The sequence below is a fragment of the Nannobrachium achirus genome (genome assembly GCF_963921795.1).
Source record: "Nannobrachium achirus genome assembly, chromosome: 4".
Classification (NCBI taxonomy): domain Eukaryota; kingdom Metazoa; phylum Chordata; class Actinopteri; order Myctophiformes; family Myctophidae; genus Nannobrachium; species Nannobrachium achirus.
In genome coordinates this window covers 8999456-9027444 of record NC_137813.1, presented here as the reverse complement: position 1 = coordinate 9027444, position 27989 = coordinate 8999456, and the positions used below count along the sequence as shown (strand labels likewise).

The 27989-nt window shown below is 43.5% G+C and overlaps 2 protein-coding genes across 2 annotated transcripts; both read left to right on the top strand.

The window, feature by feature from the left end:
• The first annotated feature begins 1 nt into the window (after position 1).
• Positions 2-4155, top strand: LOC308283790 (uncharacterized protein). The gene is made up of 6 exons (XM_080724284.1): positions 2-165; positions 448-491; positions 945-1010; positions 1187-1253; positions 2306-2588; positions 3065-4155. The coding sequence occupies exons 1-6, from the start codon at positions 97-99 to the stop codon at positions 3916-3918; spliced, it is 1383 nt and encodes a 460-aa protein (XP_080580410.1). The 5' UTR covers positions 2-96; the 3' UTR covers positions 3919-4155.
• Positions 4156-9793: 5638 nt separating this feature from the next.
• On the top strand, positions 9794-27335 carry LOC308283804 (meteorin-like protein; the record flags this gene model as incomplete). Its single annotated transcript, XM_080724299.1, has 5 exons — positions 9794-10015; positions 12486-12864; positions 19367-19496; positions 22220-22279; positions 26941-27335. The coding sequence occupies exons 1-5, from the start codon at positions 9921-9923 to the stop codon at positions 27333-27335; spliced, it is 1059 nt and encodes a 352-aa protein (XP_080580425.1). The 5' UTR covers positions 9794-9920.
• Between the last annotated feature and the right edge of the window lie 654 nt (positions 27336-27989).

Genomic DNA, 27989 nt, shown 5'->3' with positions numbered 1-27989 from the left:
GCAGAGAAGAGGACACTGTTTCTGGGGGGAAAGAGAGCCTAACAACATAAGGATCTGCATGGCTTATGGTTTCATGTTAGACTAATAGAGAACAACATGGAGCTCTCGGCTGTCGGCGAGAGCGTCTTTGCGGCAGAGTCGATCATTAAAAGGCGCATAAGAAAGGTTAGAGATTTCGCAGATTTTGCCATTAATTTTGCCATTAAACGGCGCATATACCGAGGGGTTGGTGGCGGCCGTTTTCTGCTGCCTCTTCTCTCTTCTTCTCCCCTCCACTCCACCGCACAAACCACGGGGCTTGCGTTCTCAGCGCTCCGTTACGCAACCCCGCTGTTTGTGCATGCATGCAGCGGCACTGACTGCCAGGCAGACAGACATTAGACAGGGCTGCTGCTTTCCGCCTGGTCGCTGAAATAACGTCTCTCTCTCTCTCTGCTTCGTTCGCAGGGTCGCTGGGAATATCTAGTGAAATGGAAGGGCTGGTCGCAGAAGTGAGTATATTGAGAGAAAGAGAGAATCACAACACAGTGTAGCGCTGCTGTCTGGCCGCTGTGCACAACTGCACCACTGTTCGTTTGTTTTATTTTATTGCTTGGGGCTATAATGTTTTTAAATCCATCCGCATCTACTAGTCTCTCGGCCTATACTAGCCTCTAGCTCTAGCAACAGCTTGGTTCCGATCAAGCACTGCTTAACCGCGGGGCCTACACAGGTTTTATTCTGGCCATTTGGATCTTGTGTTCAACTGTAGCTTTAGCAAAGGCTAAGTTCAAGCACACACACACTCACACTCACACGACGACACCGACACACTGTCACCGCCGCTCCGCAGCGAGCTGAGCCGAAGCCAAGCTGCTCTCTGTCTCTCTCTCTGCCTCTGATCAAAGTGTTCCCATGTGTGTTTGTGTTGGCAATAAGACTGTCTGTCTGGTTTCCAACTACAGGTACAGCACCTGGGAACCAGAGGAGCACATTCTGGACGAGCGGCTGTACGCTGGCTTCCAGGAGAGGTGAGGACTGTTTGACAGCCCTTCAGTAGGCCTCTGCTCCTCCTCTCCCCACAGAACCTTATCGAACCCGACTCCACGGCTCTATAATAATCAATCAACGCATTCTCTCCATATTATAGAATGTGTAGCCTTTAAAACAGGGTCTAATCTAATGTGAGGTTTTTTAAATGTCGCAGGGAACGCGAAAGGGAGCTGTTCGGCCCGAAAAAGAGGGGACCCAAACCCGAGACGTTTCTGTTGAAGGTGAGATCATCAAGAGTGAATGATGAGTTGGTTTTATTTTTTATAGCTAAAAAGGCATGCGTTTTTAAATCGTCTCGTCAGTCGGCCACATCCGTTAGTAGACTTCATCCGAAGAGGAGATGAATCATTTGTGTCATGAGCACAGTTACCATTCTGACTTATTGGTGAGTGGGTTAACCTTATAACCACTGGCAGATAAATCAGGAGCATTCATTTAACCCTGGCTGTACAAATGTACATCTGCTACAGTTAAATCATGGTTGTCAATATGCATTCAGATGGTTTCACAAAGAACTTGGAAACTTGGAACAGCTTAAACTCCTTATAGCCTATAATTAAATCAATGTTTAGCGTCGGGAAATAACTCTACAAAACTGCTACCTTTTATTATATAGGCCATTAGGCCTAGTCCTATAGCCCATCTCCTTTTTTATTTATGTAAGTTTGGTCATTTAACCTTAGTGAAATGCATTTATATTTATCCATTTCCACAAGATGGCCCTCCACCTTTTCATGACCTTTCTATTGTAAATACAATTTATTTTACATTGTGTTTCACGACTGTTTTCAAGATAAGATCTTCTGCATGTATACTGTGTTCTGTCTGTCATTCAATGTTATGAGTTTAACAATATATAATTGAAACAAGTCATGCTGGGCTTTTTTGGGGTGTATCGTTTTAGTTGACCTTGAACTATACTGTCATGAAACTGTACCTATTCCTAGTATATGCAAACTTCTAATAAATACTTGATACTATACGATACTTGAATAAAAAAAATTAATGCATATACCGTATTCACTTCCACATGGCCCTCCACCTTTTCATGCAATAACATTTTGTACACAATTTGTTCTTTGCTTTACACAAATCAAACGGCCTGCAGCAAAGCAAAGCGGTGTCTGCCAGCTTTCTGATTCTCAGCCTTTTTAAATTACAGTCAAGGCTTCAGGTTGTTGCCATGACATGCAACGGGGCGAAGCATAGGATGCAGCAGGCCGCCGCCTATAATGGTTGTTTTGGTGTCTCCGCTGTGTCCTGCTTGCTTCAGGCCAAAGCTAAAGCCAAAGCCAGGACGCCTGAGCCGAGGAGAGAGTCCCCCAGGGCGGTTCACCACCACCAGGACTCCTCCTGTCCGGCCCATGGGGAGCCCGTCCTCACGCCCAGGGCCAGGGAAGGCTTACGCGCCGTGGTGCCCAACATCTTCCCACCGGCGACCGTCAACCGAGGGGAGAGCGTGGCCGTGATGGGTCTGGGGGAGCCGGAGAGAACCAGGCCCAGGCCGGCCGCCCCACCACCGCCAGGGCCGCTGACCTCCGCATTCACAGGCAGCGGTGGGACAATGTTTTAAGCTAAAGTAGTCACTTATCAATAGTGCAATGTAGAAATAATCCGTTACAAGTAAAACAAAGTCCAGAATTCAAAACGTACTATAGTATTGTTGGCGTCAAAGTGTATTAAAGTGCCAAAAGTACTAGGCCTACTCATTATGCAGAATGCCCCATTTCAGGTTTTCAAATGTATAGGCTAGTCTAACACATCTTTTGAATAGCCGATCTACAAGATCACAGCACGCACTGTGAGCTTGTATATTGGGTTGAAGTGTACGTTATGTAATAATCGAAATCTAGTACAAAGTAGCCTAACTATAAAGTTCCCAGATAAATGTAGTGGATTAAAAGTACAGCCTATTTGAATCTGAGATGTTAGTAGTGGTGGAGTAGGCTAGAAGTAAAGTAATACCACAAGATACTCAAGACATGTAGAGTAGGCCTACATAAGTAAACGTACTTCCCACCACTGTTCACAGGTCAAGACTTCAGCCGAGTCCCCAAGAAGAGAGGCCGCAAACCCAAGCTCATCCCGGGCGCGGCGGGAGGAGGAGGACGCGCGGAGCTCAGCCCGGTTCCCAGCAAACGGAGCAGGCTGGGGGATGAAGGCTCCTCCTCATCCTCACCTCCACCTCCTCCTCCACACAACGCCTCCAACAACAACAACAACAGGCCTACAGTGTCAAGCAGACACTTAAACCTCCGCGGAGGAGGAGGAGAGGCGGCGTCAACAACAGACAACATCAGCCTCATGCAGCTGACCAGACGCTTCCAGCAGGAGACCACCATTACGCCCAAAAGCTCCGGCGGCGACGCGCGGAGACAACAGCAGCAGGTGGATCACCACCACCCCCACCAACCCCACCACCAACACCACCCCCACCATCACCACCACCACCACCATCATCATCTGCCGCTATTAATCCCGGACGTTGTGGGCATGAGGCAGGCTGTCCACGGAAACCACAACAACAGGACTCACAGCGGCGCGTTCGTTCCCCGACACAACAACATGAAGCTCAAGCGCCTGCTTGCGGAGAGCCATCATTATCGGCCTAAAACGGGACATCCTATTCCTGTGTCCATGGGGATCATGACACAGCAGCAGCAGCGGCAGCAGCAACAGGCCGCGGGAGGAGCCTCTCCGCCCGGCGGCGCTTCTTCTTCTTGTGCCAATACGCGCTCCTCCTCCGCGGAGGCCTCGCCGTGCTGGGCTCCGTGTCTCCTGAACGTGGACAAAGTGACAGTTACGGACGTGACGGCCAACTGTCTGACCGTCACCATCCGAGAGTGTAACACGGACAGCGGCTTCTTCAGAGCCGTGAAGAGATGAGTAGGTATGGACTGCTAACTGTCTAGGCCTTTTCCTGTGCCCTACATACATGCACCACCGCTAAATATAGCTCCGTTTTGTTTATATAGTTGCCTATATATATGTGCTATGTGTTATCTATCCATGTCATATGAACTGTTTTCAACAAAGCTTATATCTGACTAGTAGCACATGCCACGAACCATTACGATTGCTATATTTTTTTCTATGTATATGTCTCTATATAGTGTTAATACCATATCGATCAAATAAAAAAAACAATTAACCCATTTGCTTATGTTGTCTACTATGTGATCTTGTTGCAAACCAGTCACCATAGGCTGATGTATGCGTCTCAATGTGATATTTTACGCTTTGCTAAATGGTTGATTATAACAGGCCTGCATGTAGTCTATATGTGCAAATGCAAATTATTAATAGGCTACGCTTCTAATTTATTATCATAGATTACATTTGGAGGTGCTTCCATAGGCCTATGATATAAGCCTATATTATGTTATAGACACAAAACTCCCCAAACATGTTGGGCAGTGTGCTGTTCATTTGACACTGCAAAGTCCTGTTCATGAGTCTATAGCTGTCAGAATGGAACAGGCCGTCAAGGTTGACTTGACCCCGTTCCGAACAGATCTGCATAATTTGATCTTTACATTTGATTCATTAGATCTTTACAACATGCGTTACTTTTCCATAATGAATTGTTGCCCTGACCCTCTACCCTCTTCAGTGTGTGTCAAATGCAGGCCCACACAGCTGGATGTGGGCCTGAAGTGCAAACTTTTCGTTTCCCACGTATTCTATAAAATACTCTTAATGTCAGAGATTCATTAACAATTTGAAGTAACTATTGTGTCCATTATGATGACTGTTTTACGGGATCCTGTCATTTGAACAAAACCCCTCAAATCTTTTTTATTTTCTTCTTCTTTTTTCTCCCTCTCGATTGAAAAACAAAATAATAAAATAAATAAGCCTACAAATCAAATGCCACATGCGTGCGTTAAATAGGCTATATATATTTAGATGATTGAATGAACAAGTGGGGTGGTGGACTGTCTGTAAAACCGACCCTCAAACTGACACTTGACAGCTAAAGGTCAAACATTTTGACCCGTCACGGAGCCCGGACTGGAACCATTTGAAAAGTTTAAAGCCACGAGGATTTCCCCCCCCCGAAAATAGATTAAATAAAACAAAAAAATGTATAAATAAGTGTAAACTGTTCCTCATTTTGCTGGGGGTATCGGGGGACCCCCTTCTTTAAGGACCCCTCTTGCATGTCGGGATGAGGACGGATGGTGGTCCCCCGAACCTCAAGGATCTCTTTGCTTGTCTTTGAGAACCCGGTGAACCTTGGCTTGCAGGTCTTTTTAACGGAACCTTGAGTTTTCCAGGTGAAACGTGTGTTTGCATTGATCCCTGACACACAATGATTAACCCTTACACCATAAAAACATTAAACCTTCACCGCCAGGCTTAAAGCTTATCAACACAAATAAGCTACACAACACCACGGGCTGTTGTTTTTGTGAGCAAGTGAATGATTATTGCAACAAATGACTATAGTTTCATATAGTTTCACTGAACAAACATAGCGTGTGTCGGTTGGAAACCTCGTATGTCCCAAACCGTTCGTTCGTTTTGTATTTCTAATTTTAAAAATGATTTCTACATAGCACACACTGCCTCGTGTGCTTTTAGATCTGCTATTTTTGTGTGACAGTCTTTTATGATTAAGCAGTGCTTTAATTTATGGAGGAAAAAAATGCAAATTTGAAACTTGGAGATACGAGGATTTTGCCGGACAGTGACGATATACTGTGTATATGTATGCTATTACAATCGTTTTAACCTATACTGCAGGATATGGTTACAGCGCCCAAAATGCCCTGGGTTATAGGGTTATATGTGTTATATTCTATAGCCTATATAAAGAATAGAATAGCCATAGCCTACTTCTGCTGTTCCATTTTAAAGACAATCATTGGGCCAAATATATAATAGGCCTACTGTCCTACACAGCCTATATGAGTTCCAGGACTTCAGGAGGCAGGCCTGTATAAGTCCAAGTACACAACATTATACGACTTCTATAGACTATTGATTGAAGAATCTATAGTTTGCACCACCGAATTTACACGGGAACCACTTTATAAGCAATATAATTATTTGACACCTTAAAAAAATGCTTAAAATACTTGTTATCAGTTTTATTCTTGGCGTAAAGCCAACTGAACTTGTCTCAAACAGGTAAGCTCCGTGATCCCTGCATGCATGATCTACTCATACTCCTACAGAACATGATTCGTTGAAATTGACATTTGGATCCCGATTTGATTTATTTGGCTTTCCTTTCTTCCAAATTATTATAAAAGAAAGTTGCACCCAAAGAAGAACGTGCTGCAGTCATCACTCGGACTCCTCACATATTGAATTATAAATAAATTAAGGCCTTATTATATAGGTCTAATTGATCAGACAACTAGATCAATCAAAAATATCTACACACACTCACCCGTCACAAATGGAAAAAAAAGTTGTTGTCATTTTGTCGGGTAATTAAAAATAAATAACTAATATAGGTCACACGAGGCCGCGTGGTCACTGAAGATATGAACGAGCAAAAGAAACTAAACTAGACAAAGACATTTAGTGTGAATTGCCTCTCTCTCACGCCCCCTTTCATAATTGATTTATCGATTAATATTATTTGTTCAATTATATTTATTTCACTTGTTAGATGTAGGCCTAGGATATACATGTCCATGCATGTCTGTATGGTTATATTTTCAAAGCCTGCTGTTGGAAATTGTTCACGAGGGATTTATGGTCAGCAGTCAATGATTAGATAAGATTATTCAGATTGACAGTCAATCTGAATACATGGCTAAACTCATTTAAAGCCTATATAGCTCTATCGCGTGAGGGGTGTCGTCGCTTTGGCCAAACAACAGATCTGCAAGCCTATAATAACGCATCCTGGCTGTTATAGTTAGCTCTTTTAGATCAGTTATTTTTCTTTCTTTCTTTCTTTTATTTCTTTTTTGGGGGTGAGCGACACCCTCGCACTACGAGGTATAAATGAGGCCGCTGAAAACCTTCACAAAGCCGCTATTCATTCATTCTGCTCACTCGATTCATTCAATGTCCATGAACACAAGGTCTCTCTCTCTCTCTCTCTCTCTCTCTCTCTCTCTCTCTCTCTCTCTCTCTCTCTCTCTCTCTCTCTCTGCATGTGAGATTGACTATTAACTGTTTCTCAGTGTCAAATGGACCCTGGAACGCATAGGCTATCTGCATTGTAACCTTTTGCATGTCATTTTCATGTCCTAAACTGAATATGAATAAATTAATATTCGTCTGCGGACCCCCATCTGAAAATAGCCTGTTCTGCCATGCAGGGACCCCCATAGGTTACATTGATTAAACTTTTATTTTTTTCTGGAACGCCTTCAAGGACCCCTGGGGGTCCCCGGACCCCACTTTGAGAACCAATGTGACTGATCTAGACTATCGCCAAAATAAAAGTCTGGGTTTCCGAGGCTAGATCTAGACTGACTATACTCACATTACATATTTTATTTAAGTAAAAGCATCTATACTGCTATGTAGAAATACTCATGACCGTATTCAAAATGTATATATACATTTTGAATACGGTCATATGCCTATTCTAGGCTAAACTTGAGTAAAAGTACAAAAGTATCTGTGTCAAAATATACTTAAAGTAGGCTACCAAATACCAAAAGTAAAAGTAGACGCAATTGTGCAGAATGCCCCATTTCACAAGTAAAATTTTAGCCTTTAAAAAATATTTTGAAAATAGCCATCTGCAATGCATTGAAGCTACAGGGCCTACAGGGATAGGGCTGGAGTGATTAGTGTGTTTTGTAATATTAATTTTAATCTTTATTTAATGTTTTTTTTGTGACTAGTAAAAAATAAATTGTTGTGGGGTAAAAGCACAACATTTTCCTCTTTGTAGTGGGGTGGCTACAACTAAAAGTATTGAAAATTCTAAATATACGAAGAAAGTAAAAAAAATACCTATAATTTTACTTAAGTATGGCCTAGGCCTACTTGAGTAGTACGCATACTTTATGTCACTGAGTCTGTACGCATGCACTACCAAAATTAAGCTGCTTTCTTTTCTCCCTCATAAGATATAATTTAGCCAGGCCTGGACTGAGGGGGAAGGGGGGGGGGGTACTTGCCCTACAGCTGAGAAAACATCTGGCTAGATTCCCCAATCCCCATATGACTGTGATTTAGTCCAAAACATAAGACTTACTCATCAAAAACCCCAAGCCTTTGATGTGATCTTGCCGAGGGGGGCGGGGCTACGCGGTTCCTTCAAAGCCACGAGAGGACAGGGCTTTACTTTTAGGTTTGAGTCCGTTTTGGTTTACTATGACCTTACGTTTTACCCCGGGTCTCCACAAGATGTCGCCACCAACATTGAACTTGAATTACAGCGTGGCATATTATAAGCAGGGGTCTTCAACGTTTTCAGGCCGGGGACCCCCAAACTGATGGGGAGATGGAGCAGGGACCCCCTACCACCTCGTAGGGTGGGGGGGTCGGGGCTACGACATATTTTTTTATTTTAAACATGTACAAGTTACAGCGAGCAGGGTGGGCCGTACCACTACCATTTCTAAACATACTACTTATTAACTGAGAACCAATGTCAATAATATCAACAATCTGTCAATTGCATAGTAATCATGTATTCAAGCTATTCAAAATGGATAGAATCATGATTTATTTTTTAACATAAATGTAAAAAAAATAAAAAATAAATAAAAAAAAAAACATTTTTTTTTCTTTAAGCAATAATTTCGCGGACCCCCTGCAGTACCTCCGCGGACCCCCTGGGGGTCGCGGACCCCCTGTTGAAGACCCCTATAAGGTTTAAATTAATATGGGAATGAACGGGCACCATTCTTATGTTTTAATTCAGGTTTAACCAACCCATCTAGGGAATTACATGTCGTATTTCTGAACTATTAGACGTGCTCCCCGTCAATTGTGTGAAAATGTTCCCAAATGTTGTTTTAGAACAATGACAACTCTTTTACAAAGCTGTCCTTGGTTACTATTATATTACAAGGAAGGACTGTAATTACGGGTCCACGACAATAGGGGGCACAAACACAGCATAGGCTACTAGGAGCGAGGTAACCTCGCCTACCAGGCTAGGAGCGAGGTAGTCAGCAGGTACTTAACAAGCTCATCTTTGTGAAGATGTTGTATACATAAATGATATTTAGGTGGCCAAATTGACATTTCTGTATAGGTCTACTCTCCCAACTCTGTTGCAGCATTAATTGTGACTTATTGGCTATGTCCTCCTAACTCCTAAAGCCAATCAGAATGCTTGTTACATTCCAAAAATGACTTATAGGCAGAAAGTGCTTTTAAGTCAACTTCTTGACTTAGGCAGAAAGTGTTGTTTTTGTAACAAGATAGGCTGAGGACATTGGCAATGAGGCAGGTGTTTGAGTTAGGCAGATATAGGCTACATAATTGCAGATAAGGAGTCTCCAATGAAAACCTTACAAAAAAGATATAGGCCCAATGCTGTGAGGCTATTCGACAAAATGTATGTCTAATAAATTATAATGAAGCAAAGCAAGCCCAGGGGAAATCTGAAATGAACTGTCGCCTAAATGATAGAGAGAGAGAGCGAGAGAGAGAGAGCGAGAGAGAGAGAGAGAGAGAGAGAGAGAGAGAGAGAGAGGTGGGGGTGATAGAGGGGTGAAGCCGTGAAGGGGACTCATCCTAAAATCCATTCCAGTCACTGTCACACAGAATCGTGCTGCTGCTGTGAGCAACTCTCTGTCTACTGATAGAAGCTATAGGCCTATTGTGTGTCTGACTCTGTCTGTGTGTGCGCTGTGAGGTTAATATGCACGCTGTATATAACCTGTTTCAACTAGTCATGATGTTTTACCACCAAGCGTTGCTTTTATCTTCAACTTCAACCGGTTAGAGAGAAGATGTCGATGAATGTTCTGATTTCACTAGTTTCTCTGCTGCTTCTTCTGCTGTGGTGGCGATGCTGCGCCGCTGATCTGTGCAACTGGAGTGGAAGGTAATGGATTGTTGTTTTAAAAGTACCTAAAATGTTTATTTCTATTTCACAGCTGCAATATGGGGCTATCAAATGCACGATGTTTAGGCATAAAACACCAGCGACCAGCCAATAGCTGCAAAATATCTCCTTAAATGTAGCCAACAATTAGGCTGTGTGCTGTTTTTCATTATAGCTATAGGCTGACTTAACAGAATAGGCTATAAAGATATACCGCCTGAGCTATATGTATAGCCATGCAGTTGGGAAGACGGATGAGTAGTTAGACTGTAATCCTAAAGAAATCCTAAAGTTCATAAGGTAGGCTATTCTAGTGTTTGTTGGATATATAGTGATAGTGGTTCTCAAACTTTCTTCATGTCAAGGACACCTGAAAAGATGAGATGCCAGGGACCCACATACAAAAGCTGTGTTGTTTAAATGTTTCAAAAAATATTCAAAATTTGACACATTTTGTCAAGATTAAAGAAAAGAAATGTCAGATCTACAAGTTCACAACTCATGGTTGTGAGCTTGTAGATCGTCTACAAGCTCAGATGTGTAGCATGTAGGCCTACTGTATAACAGCCTATAGGGGGTTAAGATGGTTAAACTGATAGAAATCCTTAAAAAGCTATTAAGACATTTTGCTGGGAACCCCCTGAAAATCCCTAATCAAATAAATAATACATTTTATATTTAAAAAATATACATTTGAAAAAATAAAATAAAAACACTGAAATGAATAAAATTCAGATCAATGATAATTAAGACCTCCTCCCCAAATGTATACACATGCTAAGAAAAAGATTCAAGTTTAAAAACACACAAAGGTCTAAGATGTAGAGTCGTAGAAGTTAAGAGTTAAGAGTTAAGATCTGTTTATTTGACAGGGACCGTGCTCATTAATGGACATGTCAGTTTTCACTTCAATGTAAATGAGCCAGAGTTAGCCCGCCGCGTGCTAATTTTCATCTGCAGTCCCTGGACCCCCATTGGTGGTGATCAACCCCCCCAATCCAACCCTTGATGCTGAGTGCCAAGCAGGGAGGCATTGGGTCCCATTTTTATAGTCTTTGGTATGACCCGGCCGGGGAATTGAACCCCCGACCTCCCAGTCTCAGGGCGGACACTCTAACCACAAGGCCACTGAGCTGGTTAGTCAGACAGACAGACAGACAGACAGACAGACAGGATCCCCATTGGTGGTGGTGATCAACCCCCCCAATCCAACCCTTGATGCTGAGTGCCAAGCAGGGAGGCATTGGGTCCCATTTTTATAGTCTTTGGTATGACCCGGCCGGGGAATTGAACCCCCGACCTCCCAGTCTCAGGGCGGACACTCTAACCACAAGGCCACTGACAAGTGACCTCTGACTGAGGTTCCCTGGACCCCACTTTACATATAGTCAGGGCATATTATCAGAATAATGTCAAACCTGGGAATACATTCCTTAGTACCAATACATTTCTTCACCAATGTGTTTGTAAAGAGTGTCCAGAAACACATCTCACTAATTCAGTTAGAGGAATCTGTGACAGCTGCTGAACATTGCGGTATTAACTTATATGCAGGAAATATATGATTTCTAGACACCTTTACACACACATTGGTCATTGGTGAAGAAATGTATTTGTAAGTAATTTATTTGAAGTTTTTTTAAAGGTAGGGTAAGTGATTTAATTAAATTAAAATAATAACAAATGGGTCTATGTTCTGATAGTAAGCCTACTATAGTTACTATCAGGGGCGGATCTAGGCATAGGCAAGGGGAGGCAATGCCCTCCTAAATGCCCTCTCTACCCCACCTAACATGATGGCATGCAAAAATCTAAAATTTCAAAAATATTAAACTATTTGAAATGTTATGCTACAACTATATATAGATGGATAGATAAACTGATAAGATATTAGAGAGATAGAAGTGTAAGATCTGTTGTTTGAATTGTGTGTTATAGGTATAAGTGTGCCAAAATGCGTAGTTTTCAATGCATTTCGGGTGTTTTAGGGTGTTTGAACTCCCATTTTTTTCCGCCCACACCGCTTCGCGGCATGGGCTGGAGGTGACCTCCCATATCATTTCTTCCTGCCCCACCTAGTGCTAAAGGCTAGATCCGGCCCTGGTTACTATAGTGTTTGGTCCATATTTGGACTTCAGCTTTATCTCCTGAAGAGAAAACAAGCAGTTTCACTTGCTCCACCAAAACTGTTGGGTGACACATTTTCCTCCAATCAGGATAGAGTGGGGCCTTCCTCCAATCATGGTCGAGTGGGGGCGGGCCTTAAGCTCACCAAGGCCTGCCCCCACTTGATCATGATTGGAGGAAGGCCCCCGGCTGTCACCTACATGAAAACTTAAACTGAAACTTATAGGTGAAATCACTTACCCTACCATTAAATATTCCCTGACTAATAGAGATGTATTTATTTATTTGTGTTGTTTTTTTTTCTGTCTCCTGCATCCATCCATCCATCCATCCATCCATCCAGCGGTCTGTCTCCCTCTCCTGGCGAGGAGGAGGACTCCAGGACGGTGCTGCAGGTGCGCCTGCGCTGCGCAGAGGGCTGGGTGGAGTGGTCCTACCCGGGCACGGGGGTCCACCAGGCCCTCAGGGTGGTCCTGGAGCCCCCCAACCTGTCCTACCCGCACCCCCACGGCGGCACCGCGTGCCTCAAGCCCTTCTTCCACGGAGGGGTCCGGGGGGGCGGAGCTGGGGCCGGGGGCGGGGCCAGCGTGTACATCGAGCGGTCCGGAGAACTGGAGCTGCTGACGACGGACGGTGACGGCGGGGGAGGATTAAGGCCACAGCAGGTGTTCTGTTACCGGGCGGACTACGAGGGTCCACACAGACCTGCCATCTACCTCCAGGTATGGTGGTCGGGACTGTTAACACTTTGAGTGCCAGCCCCCCCTGGCCCCCGTCCCTTACCAGTGCCACCATTAGGTCCCATTCATTCTGCCCCGATTCCAGGGAATATATTGAAAATGATCCGATATTCACATCGGAACAAAAATGGGAGGTTTGGTAAAAGAGGATTTTTTTTTTTACCAAAAAATTTTTGGAGTGATTTCGGTGAGCGGTTTTGGAGATAGGTGCTCGAGAGTGCGCACTGCGCAAACCAGTCAATAACCTCAGAAATCTAGATTCTGAGATATTTGAGTTCAAAGAAAAAAAACTTTAGGAAGCCATAGCGACAAATTGGTAAATGGTAACGGAACACAAGTACCCTTGACAGAAAGAATAGCATGCCTACTTTATTTTCTGCAAAAAAAGTGAAAAAAATATTGTACCATCGTCTAGTTTCAAGGGGGCAAAGTGAAAAAGTATGAAATGACTCAGAAGGTGGAAATTGCCTTACATTTTGATAGAACTATGCACTGTGAATTCACTGTGTTTTTACCTGGTCTAGAAGGTCAGGAAGACAAAAAGTCAGAAAAGCGATGTCAACCTTTTATTTTATGGCAACATCGAACCCTAACCCTGGTGAGTACCTCACACATCCAGCATGAACATATTTATGTTCAACAATATTTACAAATATTTCAACAAAAAAAATCACAAATATGACTTCACAAAAATAAAATATAACTGGATAAAAGTAAAATAAAATAAATGTGCAGCAAGTAAAGAATAAATAAAATAATATAAAAGTCAAAAAAAGGCATTCAACAAGCCAACATTCAGGAGTCAAAGGCACCACAAATCAAGGTCAAAGATGGTACTGTTCACCGTGTGTGTGTGTGTGTGTGTGTGTGTGTGTGTGTGTGTGTGTGTGTGTGTGTGTGTGTGTGTGTGTGTGTGTGTGTGTGCGCGCGTGCGCGTGTGTGTGTGTACCTCAGGTGCCTCAAAATGGCCTGGTACCTGTTCCTTGCCATTGTTCTGGGAAAGTACGGCATGGCAATGTTTTTTTGACCACTGCATGGCAATCTCCGGCTTGTGAACGATAGCTGTGAGGAAGAGAAGTCCCAGAAAGTTCTTCAGCTCCCCTAGAGTGACATTGGTCCAGGCAGCGAACCTACAGTGTGTATGACCTATGCCTGACTCCTCCGCTCTCGCTATCTCCGCCATCATCCTGTCCTCTGCGTTGTCATTGGTCTGGTTGCAGATCGGGCTCCCATCCTTCCTCCATCCAGTCAGACTCCACGGGCCCTGTATATGATAGAAATAAATACAAAATACTAAATGAACGTGCTTCTGTATAATTTGTATGTTCTTTAGCAAAGGCTGTCGCACAAAAGTAGTGAAAACAGCAGATCTACAAGCGAGGCGTTGTGTGCTTGTAGATCGGCTGTTTTCACTAGTCTAAATAATTTCAAATGTATATATGTATATATACGTGGCCACTGAATTCTATAGGCTCTGCTTTGATACAAATTTGATACAGATTTGAGATCGATTTGATAGATTATTATGTCACACACACACACACACACACACACACACACACACACACACACACACACACACACACACACACACTGATTGTATTACTAAACTAGAAATACTGTTCCTTCGAAACAGTGTGGGCTCGATTCCAACCCAACAAATAGGATACTTTAAGGTACTGTAAGGTACAGTACCCTACAGTATTGTACTGTACCTTACTGTACTGTACTGTACTGTACTCTACTGTACTGTACCTTACTGTACTTTACTGTACCTTACTGTACTGTACTCTACCTTACTGTACTATACCATACTGTACTCTACTGTACCGTACTGTACCTTACTGTACTGTACTCTACTGTACCTTACTATACTGTACTTTACTGTACTCTACTGTACTTTACTGTACTCCACTGTACCTTACTGTACTTTATTCTACTTTACTGTACTTTATTGTACTTTACTGTACTCTACTGTACTTTACTGTACTCTACTGTACCTTACTGTATTGTTTTGTACTTTACTGTACCTTACTGTACTTTACTGTACTCTACTGTAACTTACTGTACTTTACTGTACTCTACTGTACTGTACCTTACTGTACTTTACTGTACTCTACTGTACCCTACTGTACTGTACCTTACTGTACTGTACTTTACTGTACTCTACTGTACCTTACTGTAGTGTACCTTACTGTACTATACTATACTGTACTCTACTGTACCGTACTGTACCTTACTGTACTGTACTCTACTGTACCTTACTATACTGTACTTTACTGTACTCTACTGTAATTTACGTTACTCTACTGTACTTTACTGTACTCCACTGTACCTTACTGTACTTTATTGTACTTTACTGTACTTTATTGTACTTTACTGTACCTTACTGTACTTTACTGTACTCTACTGAACCTTACTGTACATATTCTATGTGTTCTAGAGGTGTATATTGAGTGCATATACTGTAGGTTAACAATCCCAGATCACATCTGTCCTCCACTATGTCTATAACCAAGGCGTTCTTCTATGTGGCCACTCCAGACTGAGGAGTGGAGCATGACTTTTATTGTGTTTGTGGATCTGATTTGAAAATGCATCGGTTGTGATATCTCCCTGAAAACCAACAACAACCACTAATACGGCTGATTGTCCCTGCGGGTTCTAGGATATATACTGTAAATCCCATTGCCCGGGATCCTAAAACCTTATTCTTTTTAAGAACAATTTCTAAAACACTACAAAACATGTCTCAAAGACAAATACAAGCAAACGTCTTCACAGTAACACAGTAACAGTTGTTTGTGTGTGTGTGTGTGTGTGTGTGTGTGTGTGTGTGTGTGTGTGTGTGTGTGTGTGTGTGTGTGTGTGTGTGTGTGTGTGTGTGTGTGTGTGTGTGTGTGTGTGTGTGTGTGTGTGTGTGTGCGTGCGTGCGTGCGTGCGTGTGCACATTGTAGATCAACTTCATAGCAGTATTAAGTGGTCCATCTATGTTTTTTATTAATAATAAAATCTGCAAAGTAACAAGTAACTGAGGCTGTCAAATGCTGTATTTATAGTAGAGTATATGTAACAAAAATGGAAAGTAGAGTAAAAGTACCTCAAAATTGTACTGTAGGTACAAGTACTTGTATATACTTGAGTAAATGTACTTAGTTACTTTGCAGCACCACAGAACAGCCAATGACAGACAGGCCTTTAATCACAGCTGTCTCAATCAGTAGAGTGGAGAGGGACATTTATAGATATTTGTAGTTTTAACTCAGAATATATACATCACAAAGCTTAGATATTTGGATCAAATCAGAGAGCAGACCTGTGTGAACGCAATGATATAGATAGCATATCTGAAGTGTGAACACTGCAGCCACAGCGCCTTAACATAAACATGGGTCTATTATCCTTCTCTCCACTCTGTCCCCACTAACTAAACCCATTGGAAATGCATTGGGTGCTTAAAGTTAAACATTTTATTTTTTTATATTTATACTACAAAACATTTCAAAACCAAAAATACAAGCACACGTGTCCTCAGTAAGCTGAACACATAAAATTTTGAATGGTGTTGAAAGGTGTAAGCGTTTAAGAGATGAAGCGCGCCAAAATATTGAGGAGATACTGACTAGTATATAAATAAATAATGAAGATAACATACGTGTGCTCGCCTTCCAGGCGAGCCCACAACTATCTATCTAGGTATACACACACAATAAAAAACTAAACTATAAAGAAATGTATTCTTACTGGAAGAAGTTGGAGGAACTTCATACACCTACTACAAACCATGGATTGACATCTAGACCTACTGCACATACAGTATGAAACAGAGCTGATACCTTTATGTACTATGAGGAAAATAATGCTGATATTTGTACCCTGTATATATATATAAAATGACAATGCGACATAGCTCTGTTTGAACAATGCTGTACCCCCTCCAACTGTATATTTTCAACTGTTTTTTTTATTGTATGTGTGATACTTGCTTTGGCAATGTAAACGTATGTTTTCTCATGCCAATAACGCTCCTTTGAATTGAATTGTATATTACCAAATGCACCCTACGTGGAAAAAAAACAATAGCAGGTCAGGCTTATTGACATCGGTTATTGATTGATTGAAGAATGTATTACAAGCTTGCATTAGAGTAGACCTACAGATTCATGGCTCATTTCCACAGGAACACACTTTATGCATATCATACAGTGGTGTGTTCTAGACTTTTTTTGAGGGCATACGATCAGCTACTATTCGTTTGGCCAGGGCAGACGCTATAGTACATAATCCCTATCAAATACGCTACTTTGAAAGGTTCACGAGGGCAGACGCCGTTCATATTTTATTGTTCCTCCATCACGGAGGTATAGAGGCCGGCGCCTGGCGGCGCCGTGCCTGCGAGGGTGTCCCAAGTCGGGCGAGGTGTGGAGGGTAGTCCCCGGTGAGTCCCCAGAACACAGCACTGATCTCATATAACATTGAAAGACAGACAGACGTATAGAACATATTGAAACGTAAAAAGCATAGCTTTATAATGCTTACCCGGTTCGCTGATCGCAGCACACCTCAGCAGTGCTTCCTTCAGGGCAGGGGGAGACAGAGCACCGCAGCGACCGGGTCGTCCTCCTTGGCTAAGTCCACGCACGGCCTCATTTGGGTGTATTAGCGCCCGCTGCAACTCCGCTCTCCGGGGCCATACCTATCGGTGCAGCCGGTGGGCGCCGTAAGATGATACACTGCTCCAAACAGCCTGCCTCCGGTCCGGATCACCGCCGTAGCTCCTCCGTCCACTGTGGATGGCTGGCGACGTTCCTTGGCTCCCCCGACACAGCAGCAAAAACACAGAATTCTCTTCAAATCGCCGGCATCAGCGTTCAACGGCATCACCGTTCATCCTCACGCGTCGCCTCAGTCAAGTCCCAAACGCAGCCGCGCAGCAACAAACGAAAGTCCAACTGGTGCTTCGGGTTTTGATTATGGTCGGTGGCGGCGCTGGGCAGCTGCGGGCTTGGTGTCCACGGCCACGGGGCATGGTTCGGCTGCCTGCTTGGTCTCCATGTGCGGCCATGACTTGCTCTCTGATCAGCGGAGCAACGGTCCGGTAACTTTTTACAAAATGGAACCCCCCCAACCTACAAAGAAACTAGCCCTTCCCTTCCCCCACTCCTCCTAGGTAAAACCTCTACCTTCCGATCTCTCTCTCTATCTCTATCTCTCTAAATAATACTACATCTAATGATTTTATAACTAATTCTAGCTCATTCTCTCAATATATCTCTCTCTCCCTCTGATTGCTGTGTGTCCGGACGGTAAAAGTCACTGAATTCTTTGAGACCCTTGTTTCTGGGGGGAACCGGCCAATCAGCATGCTTGAATTTGGTCACATAAGCGTGTGATGTCATGCAGGGGCGTCAATTGGGTATGGCAGGGGTATGCAGCTGCCATACCTTGACAGGGGGAAATAATAAAAATGTACTTTTCATCGTGCCTGTTGCTAAGGTATGGCAACATGACTGGTGTCTTGTATGGCAACATGACTGGTGTCTTCACCAGACACCAGTCATGTTGCCATACCTTAGCTTGTTCTGAACTGACGCCACTGAATTGTCATGCATGACGACCGTCCCATCGTCCAAAAGGGCTGTATCTTGGTTACCGCATAGATCCAACACTGTACTACTGTAATATGAAAAAAAAGCATCTGGCGTCATATGACGCCAATATTATTTTCTGGCATCATTGCCAAGTGCGTGTCTGACGTCATATGACGCCCTGGCACTCAAAGTGTTAACCGGTCTTTACTATTAAATTCACACAATTAGTTCATACCAAAAAATTACTTATTATAGTCTCGCGTAGCCAGACAACTACTTCACAATCTCCGAACGCTACAGTATATAGAGTCTGGAACTGCACCTCCTGATATCCGAGTAACGGAAGCTGGCATTTCCGTTCACGGAAATCTATTTTAAAATCTAATTTCTGATTAGCAGCAATATACGTATATGCTTAGATGATTTCTATTTATATTAGGATAAATGTGCACAACTGTACAAACAAAGCGGAAGTGGGGTGGACGCTTCATATCTGCTTTAACGCTTCTCAAGCCAGATACTCATGATCCCAGACTGTATGACAGGAGCATTTGCAAATTGTGGGGTTCAACAGTCTGGTGACGCAAGACTTATTACACACCCCATGAAACCTTGAATTCATGGAGATTTGTTTTAGTTATTGTCACATGACCGGGTCATCGGTACTGACCGGCGGAGTCTCTGGTAGGAGACTCAAATTAGGAGACTGTCATCAAATGATTGACTTCGGAAATGCAACAAAAATCGAATGAATCCAAGGCTTCATTCTAAAATTCAATTTACAAATGCTCTGATGTGATTTTATACATTCATAGTTCTGTGGAATAAATGTACGCAACTCTAATCATGATAATGGTAAAAACGGTCCCACCCCTCCCTCTCCCCCCATGCAGGCCAGCCCCCCGGTGCAGAGTGAGGTGAGCAGGAGGGTGGTGGGCTTCAGGTACGAGCTGCTGGGGAGGAACAGCAGCACCCCTCCTGCTGCCTCCTCACCCCTCCTGGGAGGAGGGGGGCTGCTGGACGGTGAGTGACCACACATTTACACTAGATTTATTTGCACAACTGAGCGGCAAACATGACCCGCTTTAATTACTTCTTCAGTCTATATTAGTAGCTTACTGACTAGTTGTGGACTTTTTTATGTCCAATGTATTTGTATTTAAGTTAACATAAGAACAGGTATGGCTCCCCCATAGTTTGTGTTGAAGAGTCCTTGAGCAAGACTCTGAACCCATAGTTGCTCCCGATGAGCAGGTTGGTGCCTTGCATGGTTTCCTCTGCCATCGGTGTGTGAATGTGTGTGTGTGTGTGTGTGTGCGTGTGTGTGTGAGTGTGTGAGAATGGGTGAATGTAATGCACAATCTATGCCTTTGATAAAGGTGCTATATAAATGCACCATTTACCATTTATACATGCATTACACGGTATACAACTTCTCTCCCAAATATGGCTCTGAGATGAGATGAGATATACTTTATTAATCCCCAAAGGGAAATTACAGCAGCATAGTGTGACCGATAAATAAATAATAAACTACTAGACAACAAGGACACATCAGACACAGATGGACATAATCGCTAAAGACCAGGTTGACACAGGACCACATGCTTGAGGGACAGAGTTCCTATGCATCATGTACATTGTGCTGTCTGATGGCATGTTGGCAAGAAAGAGAGTCTGTGTGGCTGAGGTGCTCACCCGAGAGAACCTCACCGTTTACATGTATCTTTCATCCATCTTTCATATTGTCGATGTCTGATATAATATATAGACGCAAATTAATAAATTTTGAAGAAATTAAACTGAGGATTTTACTGGGTGAAATGACTTGATCGTGTGACTGGGAGTCACAGAATTAATTAACCCATTTAGGCCTAGAATTATTGAATGCTTTAACCAGTGAAAAATAGCAGATATACAAGCTCACAGCGCGGCACAGAGTGCCGCGCTGCGAGCTTGTAGATCTGCTATTTTTGAAAAAAAATGTGTGCAAATCTTTGAATATATGTATTTTCAAAGCGAACATTTGTAACTCAAATTTTGCTTCTGGGTGGTCCCTGGAACTAAATATTTCGAGATGGGGGTCTGTGGCCAAATACATATCATTTTGGGGGTCCTTCACATGAAAAGGTTTGAGAACCACTGACATAGTAGTCTCTCAAGAACAGACTAACTGAGTTCCATTTAAGTGAAAAGGACCTTTTTTTTGACGATGGCTAGCCTGATTGCTGACATAGAAACATAGGTTTTTCAAAAAATCTTAGAAGGATTCAAAAGACACATAGAATCGGGTCAAAATTCTAATTTTCACGATTTAAAAAAAATAGCAGATCTACAAGCTCACAGCGCTGCACTTGCCGCGCTGTGAGGTTGTATATCTGCTATTTTTCAATAGTTAAAGCATAAAATAATGATACACAATATAGTGTACCATTTGGGTTAAAGACAACATCAAGCCAGCTGCTGTAAGTTTTATCTCCGTCCATCCTCTGTCTGTCCGTCCGTCCGTCCATCTGTCCGTCAGTCAGTCTGTCTGTCATCCGCTCTCTAAACACAAAGCAGGGAGCAGAGAGCAGCCCACCGGGCCCCCGAGGGCCACTGGCCCTCACGGGCCTCAATTGAGTTGGCAAATAGTTTGCGGATTCCAGAAATACCTCGTCATTGTGTGCATATGTGTGCGTTTGCCGACGGCTTCTTGTAACTGTGTGTGTGTGCGTGTGCGTGTGCGTGTGCGTGCGTGCGTGCCTGTCTGGGCCCTGCAGTGATGTGGTGGTGGTGAGATGAGATCATTCCTCTGTGCAGCGATGATAACAACCAGCCGGCCGCCTCGTAGCACCGTCTGCTTTGGCTTGTATTGACAGAGCGGTCTGGCTGCCATGGGAGAACACAGAGTCATTGACTTATGCAGAGATTTACACTGGCGCAGGGTCATCCAGTCTAAGCTGGCATAATGAGAGCCAAACACGGGGGGTCAAGGCTACAGCGGAGGGCTGGGCGGTGGTGGGCAGAGGCCTCGCATGCCCGGCATTCCTTCATGTGACCCCGTGGGATTGATGTGTCTTATGGTCCCAGGCAGATGAAAAGGAGCCTGGGTATCTGGTATGTGTGTCCGATTGGCAATGGCAGAGTGTTTCAGAGATGGCTGGGCGTTGTGGTGGTGGATATATTGTGACCGTTCAAACTCCGTCCGTCTCAAAACTGTCAAAATAAGGGGTACGTGTCAGTCAGTCACATGGATTAAAGCAAAAATAAAATCTCATGACTGAAAGGTTTCATCAGGCCGAGTCCTATAATCTGCAATCTGTGAAACGGCGTGAAAGAAGTCCTCCCTCATTCACACTAGCGCTGTGTTTCATGAACAAGCAAAATATGGGACTTTTGGTGCATTTTGATACCAATAAATTTGAACTCTTACTCAAGTACATTTTGAATTCCGGACTTTCAGAACAGGCAGATCTGGCGTCTTTAAGCACATGGAGCCCTAGCGCAGCGTCCCGATATCCTGGGGGCGAACATTAGACAACCAAAAATAATAGCCAAACTACAAGCTCTCTTGGTGTAGAGGGGGGAAAGGGGAAAAAAGGAGCCGGCCAAGTGCAGAACCCAGGGGGATCCCAGTCAGCTAAGTAGACCAGGGTTTAACACGTTGAAATAATGGTCAGCGTTAACGTTCATGAAGTTGTTCCTATAGTCGACTTGCAAATACAAACAGATCGTCTTACTTTCTGTGTTTCTGTGTCTCATAGCTGCATGCCGGCCTTGCACTGACACAGAGCTGCTCCTGGCCATCTGCAACAGTGACTTTGGTGAGTATTCATATTGTACTTGTGCTGTGTGTATAGAGAGAGTATGCACAATTGCACATGCATAAAGTGAATGGCAAATGAGTGGCAAAGTGAGTTTAACATCTTTTTTTTTTTTTTAAACTTAAAATCTTATTTGCAATTTTCACACATGCATACAAGTACAGGGTTCACAATATTCATTTCAAATGTCTCTTTTCAGTCCTTTTCAAAGTTCGGTGATGGTGTCATCCTGATGTGTGTTATACACAGTCCATTTTTCCCACTTCTCCAGGAATAGGTCTTCTTGCAACCTAAGTTTGTGTGTAAATCTCTCCATTACAAATATTTCCTCCACAATGCACAGCCACTGCTCACAACTCGGAGGGTCAGCTTTATACCACAATCTTGTAATTGCTTTTTTGCTGGCTGCCAGTAGCACCTTGATCAGATACATGTCCTCTCCCCGTGTGTTTTCCTGTGTCAGATTCCCTAGATACAGTACCACACTTGTTTTCGGTATTTCGTATTTTAGTGAGTTTAACATCTTTTAACGTCATTTAATGCTATCAGCTAGGACTTTTCTGTTTGGATGTATGGGCTGTGAAGGCCTTAGTAGGCGTTCCCACATAACCTCCGGGTATGATGATGATGTCACGTGCATACCCTCTGTTATCCTTTACCAAAGATCCAATCAAATCAAAGCTTTTAGTTCCATTCAGATCAACATGTCGTTGCTGGCAGAAACCTCTTATTTATGTATGTTTGTAAATTAACGCTCTACTTAATCACACTACATTGTCACACAAAAGCATCAAGTAGCAGATTGTTTTGAGCTTGTAGATCTGCTACTTTTGATGTTTCTTTTTTATTTGAATCCTGAAAAGTAACACCCGACAGAGACGACATCCACTATAAGACACACATTGTTTTTAACCCTTTCAGTGCCACCTTTTCACCACTAGAGGGCGCCCAATGGCCATAGAATCCACCATAGACAAGCGCTGTATATGCACAAGCCGTGCGCAGCCATGACGCGCCTGAACACTTTCCTTTGTGCATGAACAGGGACAGGATGAAGTTAGCTTGAAGTTAGCTATTGGCTACCAAGCATTTTAGAAGCCCTATTTTCGGCGATTTAGCCATGATTAAACCTTGCACACCTCATGGATATGCATGGAACAGAGAAAATGAGCTCTAAAGATCCTGGATTGCATTGGAGTGGATGGTAAATATCGGCGGCGCGACGCTCTCGCGGGCCGTGTAACAATTTTTTACAATTTTTTTTTTTACAATTTATTTTTTATTTTTTAAAAGCCGAACTAGTTCGGGATAGGCACCCAGAACGTTAATAATTTTCGGGATAGGCACAATAAGAGTTAATTGTACCTACAGTCCGTAAAGAAATTGGGATTTGTTCATTTAAGTTTAAACTAAGCACCTTTCATGTCCTACAAACAAGACTTCTTTGGCTTGCTTCACTCAAATCTAGTGCTTTAATTTCATCGGGGATGCAGCATACCGATATAAAACTGATTGCAGCTTCAAATAAAAGGGTTTGGGAGGCACAGTCAAATGCCTCTGTAAAAAAAGGAAAGAAAATGGTTGCATCAGTCGTGTGGAGCAGCTCAAAGGGAGAGGGACCCCGACAGATGTGGGGTTGCATAGGCTGCACAGTGGGTGTGTGTGTGTGTGTGTGTGTGTGTGTGTGTGTGTGTGTGTGTGTGTGTGTATGTGTGTGTGTGTGTGTGTGTGGGTGTGGTGTGGTGTGGTGTGGTGTGGTGTGTGTGTGTGTGTGTGTGTGTGTGCAGCAGAGCAGAAGCAACATGCCTATTGAGACCCATCTCCTTTTAGCTCTCCACCAAACAGATCACTACCTACTGACAGACTGGCAGTCCAATGAAAACATGCTGAATGCACCTGAGGGCAGACGACCGCTGCAGTGCTAAAAATAGCCCATAGCTTGACCAAGCTTGCTTGGACGGTTTCCGACGCTGCCCTACAGCTTGTGACCCGATGCCACAGTGTACCCAACGGCAGATTATCGGTGTGTGTGTGTGTGCGTGCGTATGTGTGTGCGTGCATGCGGGTGCGCACTGCGCAGACAGGCAGACAGACAGACAGCATGTCTATAGTGTCAGCCGAGCATAAACCTGATTTCCGGGGGGAAGTGGATGTTTTGGATGCTTGTGAATGGCTGTACAGGGAAGGTGGAAGTTAATTTAGCGAGCAGGGAAACAAGAGCGTTGGGGAAGAGGTTGAATGTTTTGAAGGAGGTTAAATTTGGAGTCGACAGACACAAGAAAACTAATTGTATGGATTCTGCATTCCACCTTTTTTACATGAAGTTAGTTCTGTATACGGACTCTCTCGCCCCCTTCCTTTCTATCTCCATATAAATCAGTCAATTAGATAAATCCACATTTGGGTATGTAATGGAACTTAACCCATTCAGAACGGGTACACAGTATTGTATATCATTATTTTATGCTTTAACTATTGAAAAAATATACAAGCTCACAGCGTGGCACCAGCTTGTAGATCTGCTATTTTGACCTGATTCTATAAGTGTCTTTTGAATCCTTCTAAGGTTTTTTGGAAAAAAACTATGTTTCTGTCAGCAATCTGGCCAGCCATCGTCAAAGAAAAGGTCCTTTTCACTTAACTGGAGCTCAGTTAGTCTGTTCTTGAGAGACTACTATGTCAGTGGTTCTCAAACCTTTTCATGTGAAGGACCCCCAAAATGATATTTATTTGGCCACGGACCCCCGTCTCAAAACATTTAGTTCCAGGGACCACCCAGAAGCAAAACTTGAGTTACAAACGTTCGCTTTGAAAATACACATACCGTAAATCACCAATTAGTAGCCCGGGCGTTTATTTCGCAAAATGGGGTCGGACCCCGGGCGCTTAAAAGGGACCAGGCGGCTATTGGTAACAGGCTTTTATTTATTTTGGCACTGGCCAGCACTGGGCCATTATTTGGTACATTTTTCTTTCTCAAACTATATAATAGTATTAATAATCAAAATGTTATAATAAATGTTATAATTATGATTATTTGTATTATTTTAATTGTTACCAACACCCAGAAAATAGCACATTTCGATCTATTAGACCAAACCTCATTTAAAAAATATCAAGAGTGTATGAAAGCCTTTTTAAAAAATATATATAGGTCTACTATACTATGGGAAACTTTCTCCAAAAGAATCAATTACCGCATGCCAGCAAAGACGGATCTAGAAGTCAACGAGTCAACGACCCAATTAGCGCAGAAGTCCTGCAGCTGCGGTGCTCTGACTGGACTCGCTGACATGACCACTGAACAGCTCCACTATCCTGACATTAAACCATTTTGGTATTGCATTATGATTAAGCCTTCTGCATTCCCCTTGAACCTCAAAATAATGGATTACTTCTTCAAAATGTGGACTGGATAACAAGAGGCAGCAACAGGTAATGACTTATTCTGATCCAGCTGTTCTTTATTGGCCAGTCTTTCTCCATCACAACGTTTTGCCATTAAAGTAGGCCAACTCACGCAAACTTTGAATTGTAGCAACGTTTTAGACAGTAATGAATGGTGGTCAGTGCGCAGAGAGCAGCAGACTCCTTTTTTCCTCTCTCTTTTTTTGGTGTCCTTTGGCAATCTGTTCCCCGACGCGTCCTGCGCGTAATGGTAGCGCAGCACTGGGCTGGGCTGGGCACCATATACATTTGGCTTAGAAGTGTCTGTCCACAGGGCTGTGAGCTTGTAGATTTGCTGTTTTCAGCGCACTACCGTCATGCAACATATGACCCGTAGCGACGCACAGCGAGTGTGGTGCGTTGCAACGTGCTGTCACAGCACTGCTGTGAGCTTGTAGATTTGCTGTTTTCAGCGCACCATTGCCATGCAACATAAATGACCAGTTAAGTTGAATAAATAGCAAATAATACCAAACAACCAAACAAATAATAGCCCGGGCTCTTACATAAAACATAATAAGGATAATATTAATTGCAAATAACGGCCCAGGCGCTTATACGAACCGTGCGCTTATTTGAAACAGGCGTTTATTGCGCAAAATGGGGTCAGACCCCGGGCGGATATATGGGACCCGGCGGCAGTTTGCCACCGGGCGATTAATTGGGGATTTACGGTATTCATATTTTATATTCATATTTTTCTGGCACTCGGTGCCGCGCTGTGAGCTTGTATATCTGCTATTTTTCACTGGTTAAAGCATTCAATAATTCTAAGATTAAATGGGTTTTAACGCATTCCCTGCTAGGCCCGATAGTCCAGAGAATATTTCAATGTCTCTACCTGCCAGGCCCGATAGTCCCGAGAATTTTCAAAAAATGTAGTAGGCATGATAGCAATCGCAAAATTGCATGTTTAACCCCCATAGCAACCCCATCTTTCAAACATGGCAGCCATCTTTGTTTACATTTTAGGAAAACATAATGGCTGCTATCTCATGATGAATGCCTGAACGGATTTCCATTCAGATTTTTTCGTTTGAAAGCTGTGAGCAATGTGGACACACGTGGTGCATGATCTAGGCATGGGTGTGCATGATCCGTGCACTATGAATTACATGGAAGTCTATGGAGACATGGCATATGGGAGTACAAAGGTATTCTTAAAAGACGGGGAATGTGTTAAGATATATGTTGTGCTCCTGTGCTCTCTGCAGTGGTCCGTGGCTACATCAAGAGCATCTCCCATGACCGCCGGCAGCAGATGTCGTTGGTGGAGGTGTCGGGCGGCAGGGTGTACCGGCAGCGCAGCGGCGCCTTCGAGCGAGAAGAAGGAGGAGGAGAAGAAGAAGAAGTGCCTTTCGCCGCGGGGAGGAGGGCGTCCCGACCAGAACCCGGGCCCGGACCCGCGGCGTCTTCCTCCTGGCACGGACGCGTCCGCACACCCCTGCAGTGTGGCGTCAGGCCCGGCGGCGGGCACTTCCTCTTCACAGGGTCAGAACACTTCGGGGAGGCCTGGCTGGGCTGCGCCCCGCGATACAAACACTTCCTGTCTCTGTACCGGACCGCCCGGGCGGCGGGTCGGACCTCCTGCGACTTCCCTTTGGACTGAGGAGGAAACCCCTCTGTCTCTCACTCTCTCTCGTCCTGCTATGTATAGCCCAAAGATTTAAAAGAAGAAAGACCCGCCATCTGCGGTTGACTTCCTGTATCTGCACGGAGCAGGTGATGCCTTATTAGGAGACCGTGAAGCAGGTTGGAGTCTTATTATTTCCAATGGAAGAGTGAACGTGATCTGCCTTGTCTGCTTATTATAAGCATCTATAGGTTTGTTTCCTGTTAAGTCACGTGTACATATTGGTCTGTTGGGCATGTTTTCAAAATGTAGTTGCTTTTTTGGACTTGCTTCCTAATGTTGGTAATTATTGTTAATTTCTATTAGTAGTTTTTGCCAGATTTGTGTTATAGATATCGGCCTATTTTCAAATATAGACGATGTAATAGGTGTGCTGGTCGTGTGCTGGCTTCCTTTTGGGGATTGTTTTCATAGACAGTCTGGTTGCTTATTTCTCTCGCTAAATCTGGCTTGGATGTGTAATCAAAGTTACATATCGTCCCTGTCACACAATGCCTCGCAGCGCAAGGTGTTGTGCTTGTGCTTGCTATTTTCACCATTTTAAATCATTTTTTAAATGATAAATACAAAACAAACGGTTTTGGACAAGGTTTCCACCCGTCAATGACGATATCCAAGTGCTCCACAGCA

Coding starts and splice junctions, on each gene's coding strand:
- LOC308283790 (XM_080724284.1), top strand. CDS start 97: ATGGAGCTCTCGGCTGTCGGCGAGAGCGTCTTTGCGGCAGAGTCGATC. Junction 492..944: donor TGGAAGGGCTGGTCGCAGAA/GTGAGTATATTG, acceptor TTCCAACTACAG/GTACAGCACCTGGGAACCAG. Junction 1,011..1,186: donor TACGCTGGCTTCCAGGAGAG/GTGAGGACTGTT, acceptor TAAATGTCGCAG/GGAACGCGAAAGGGAGCTGT.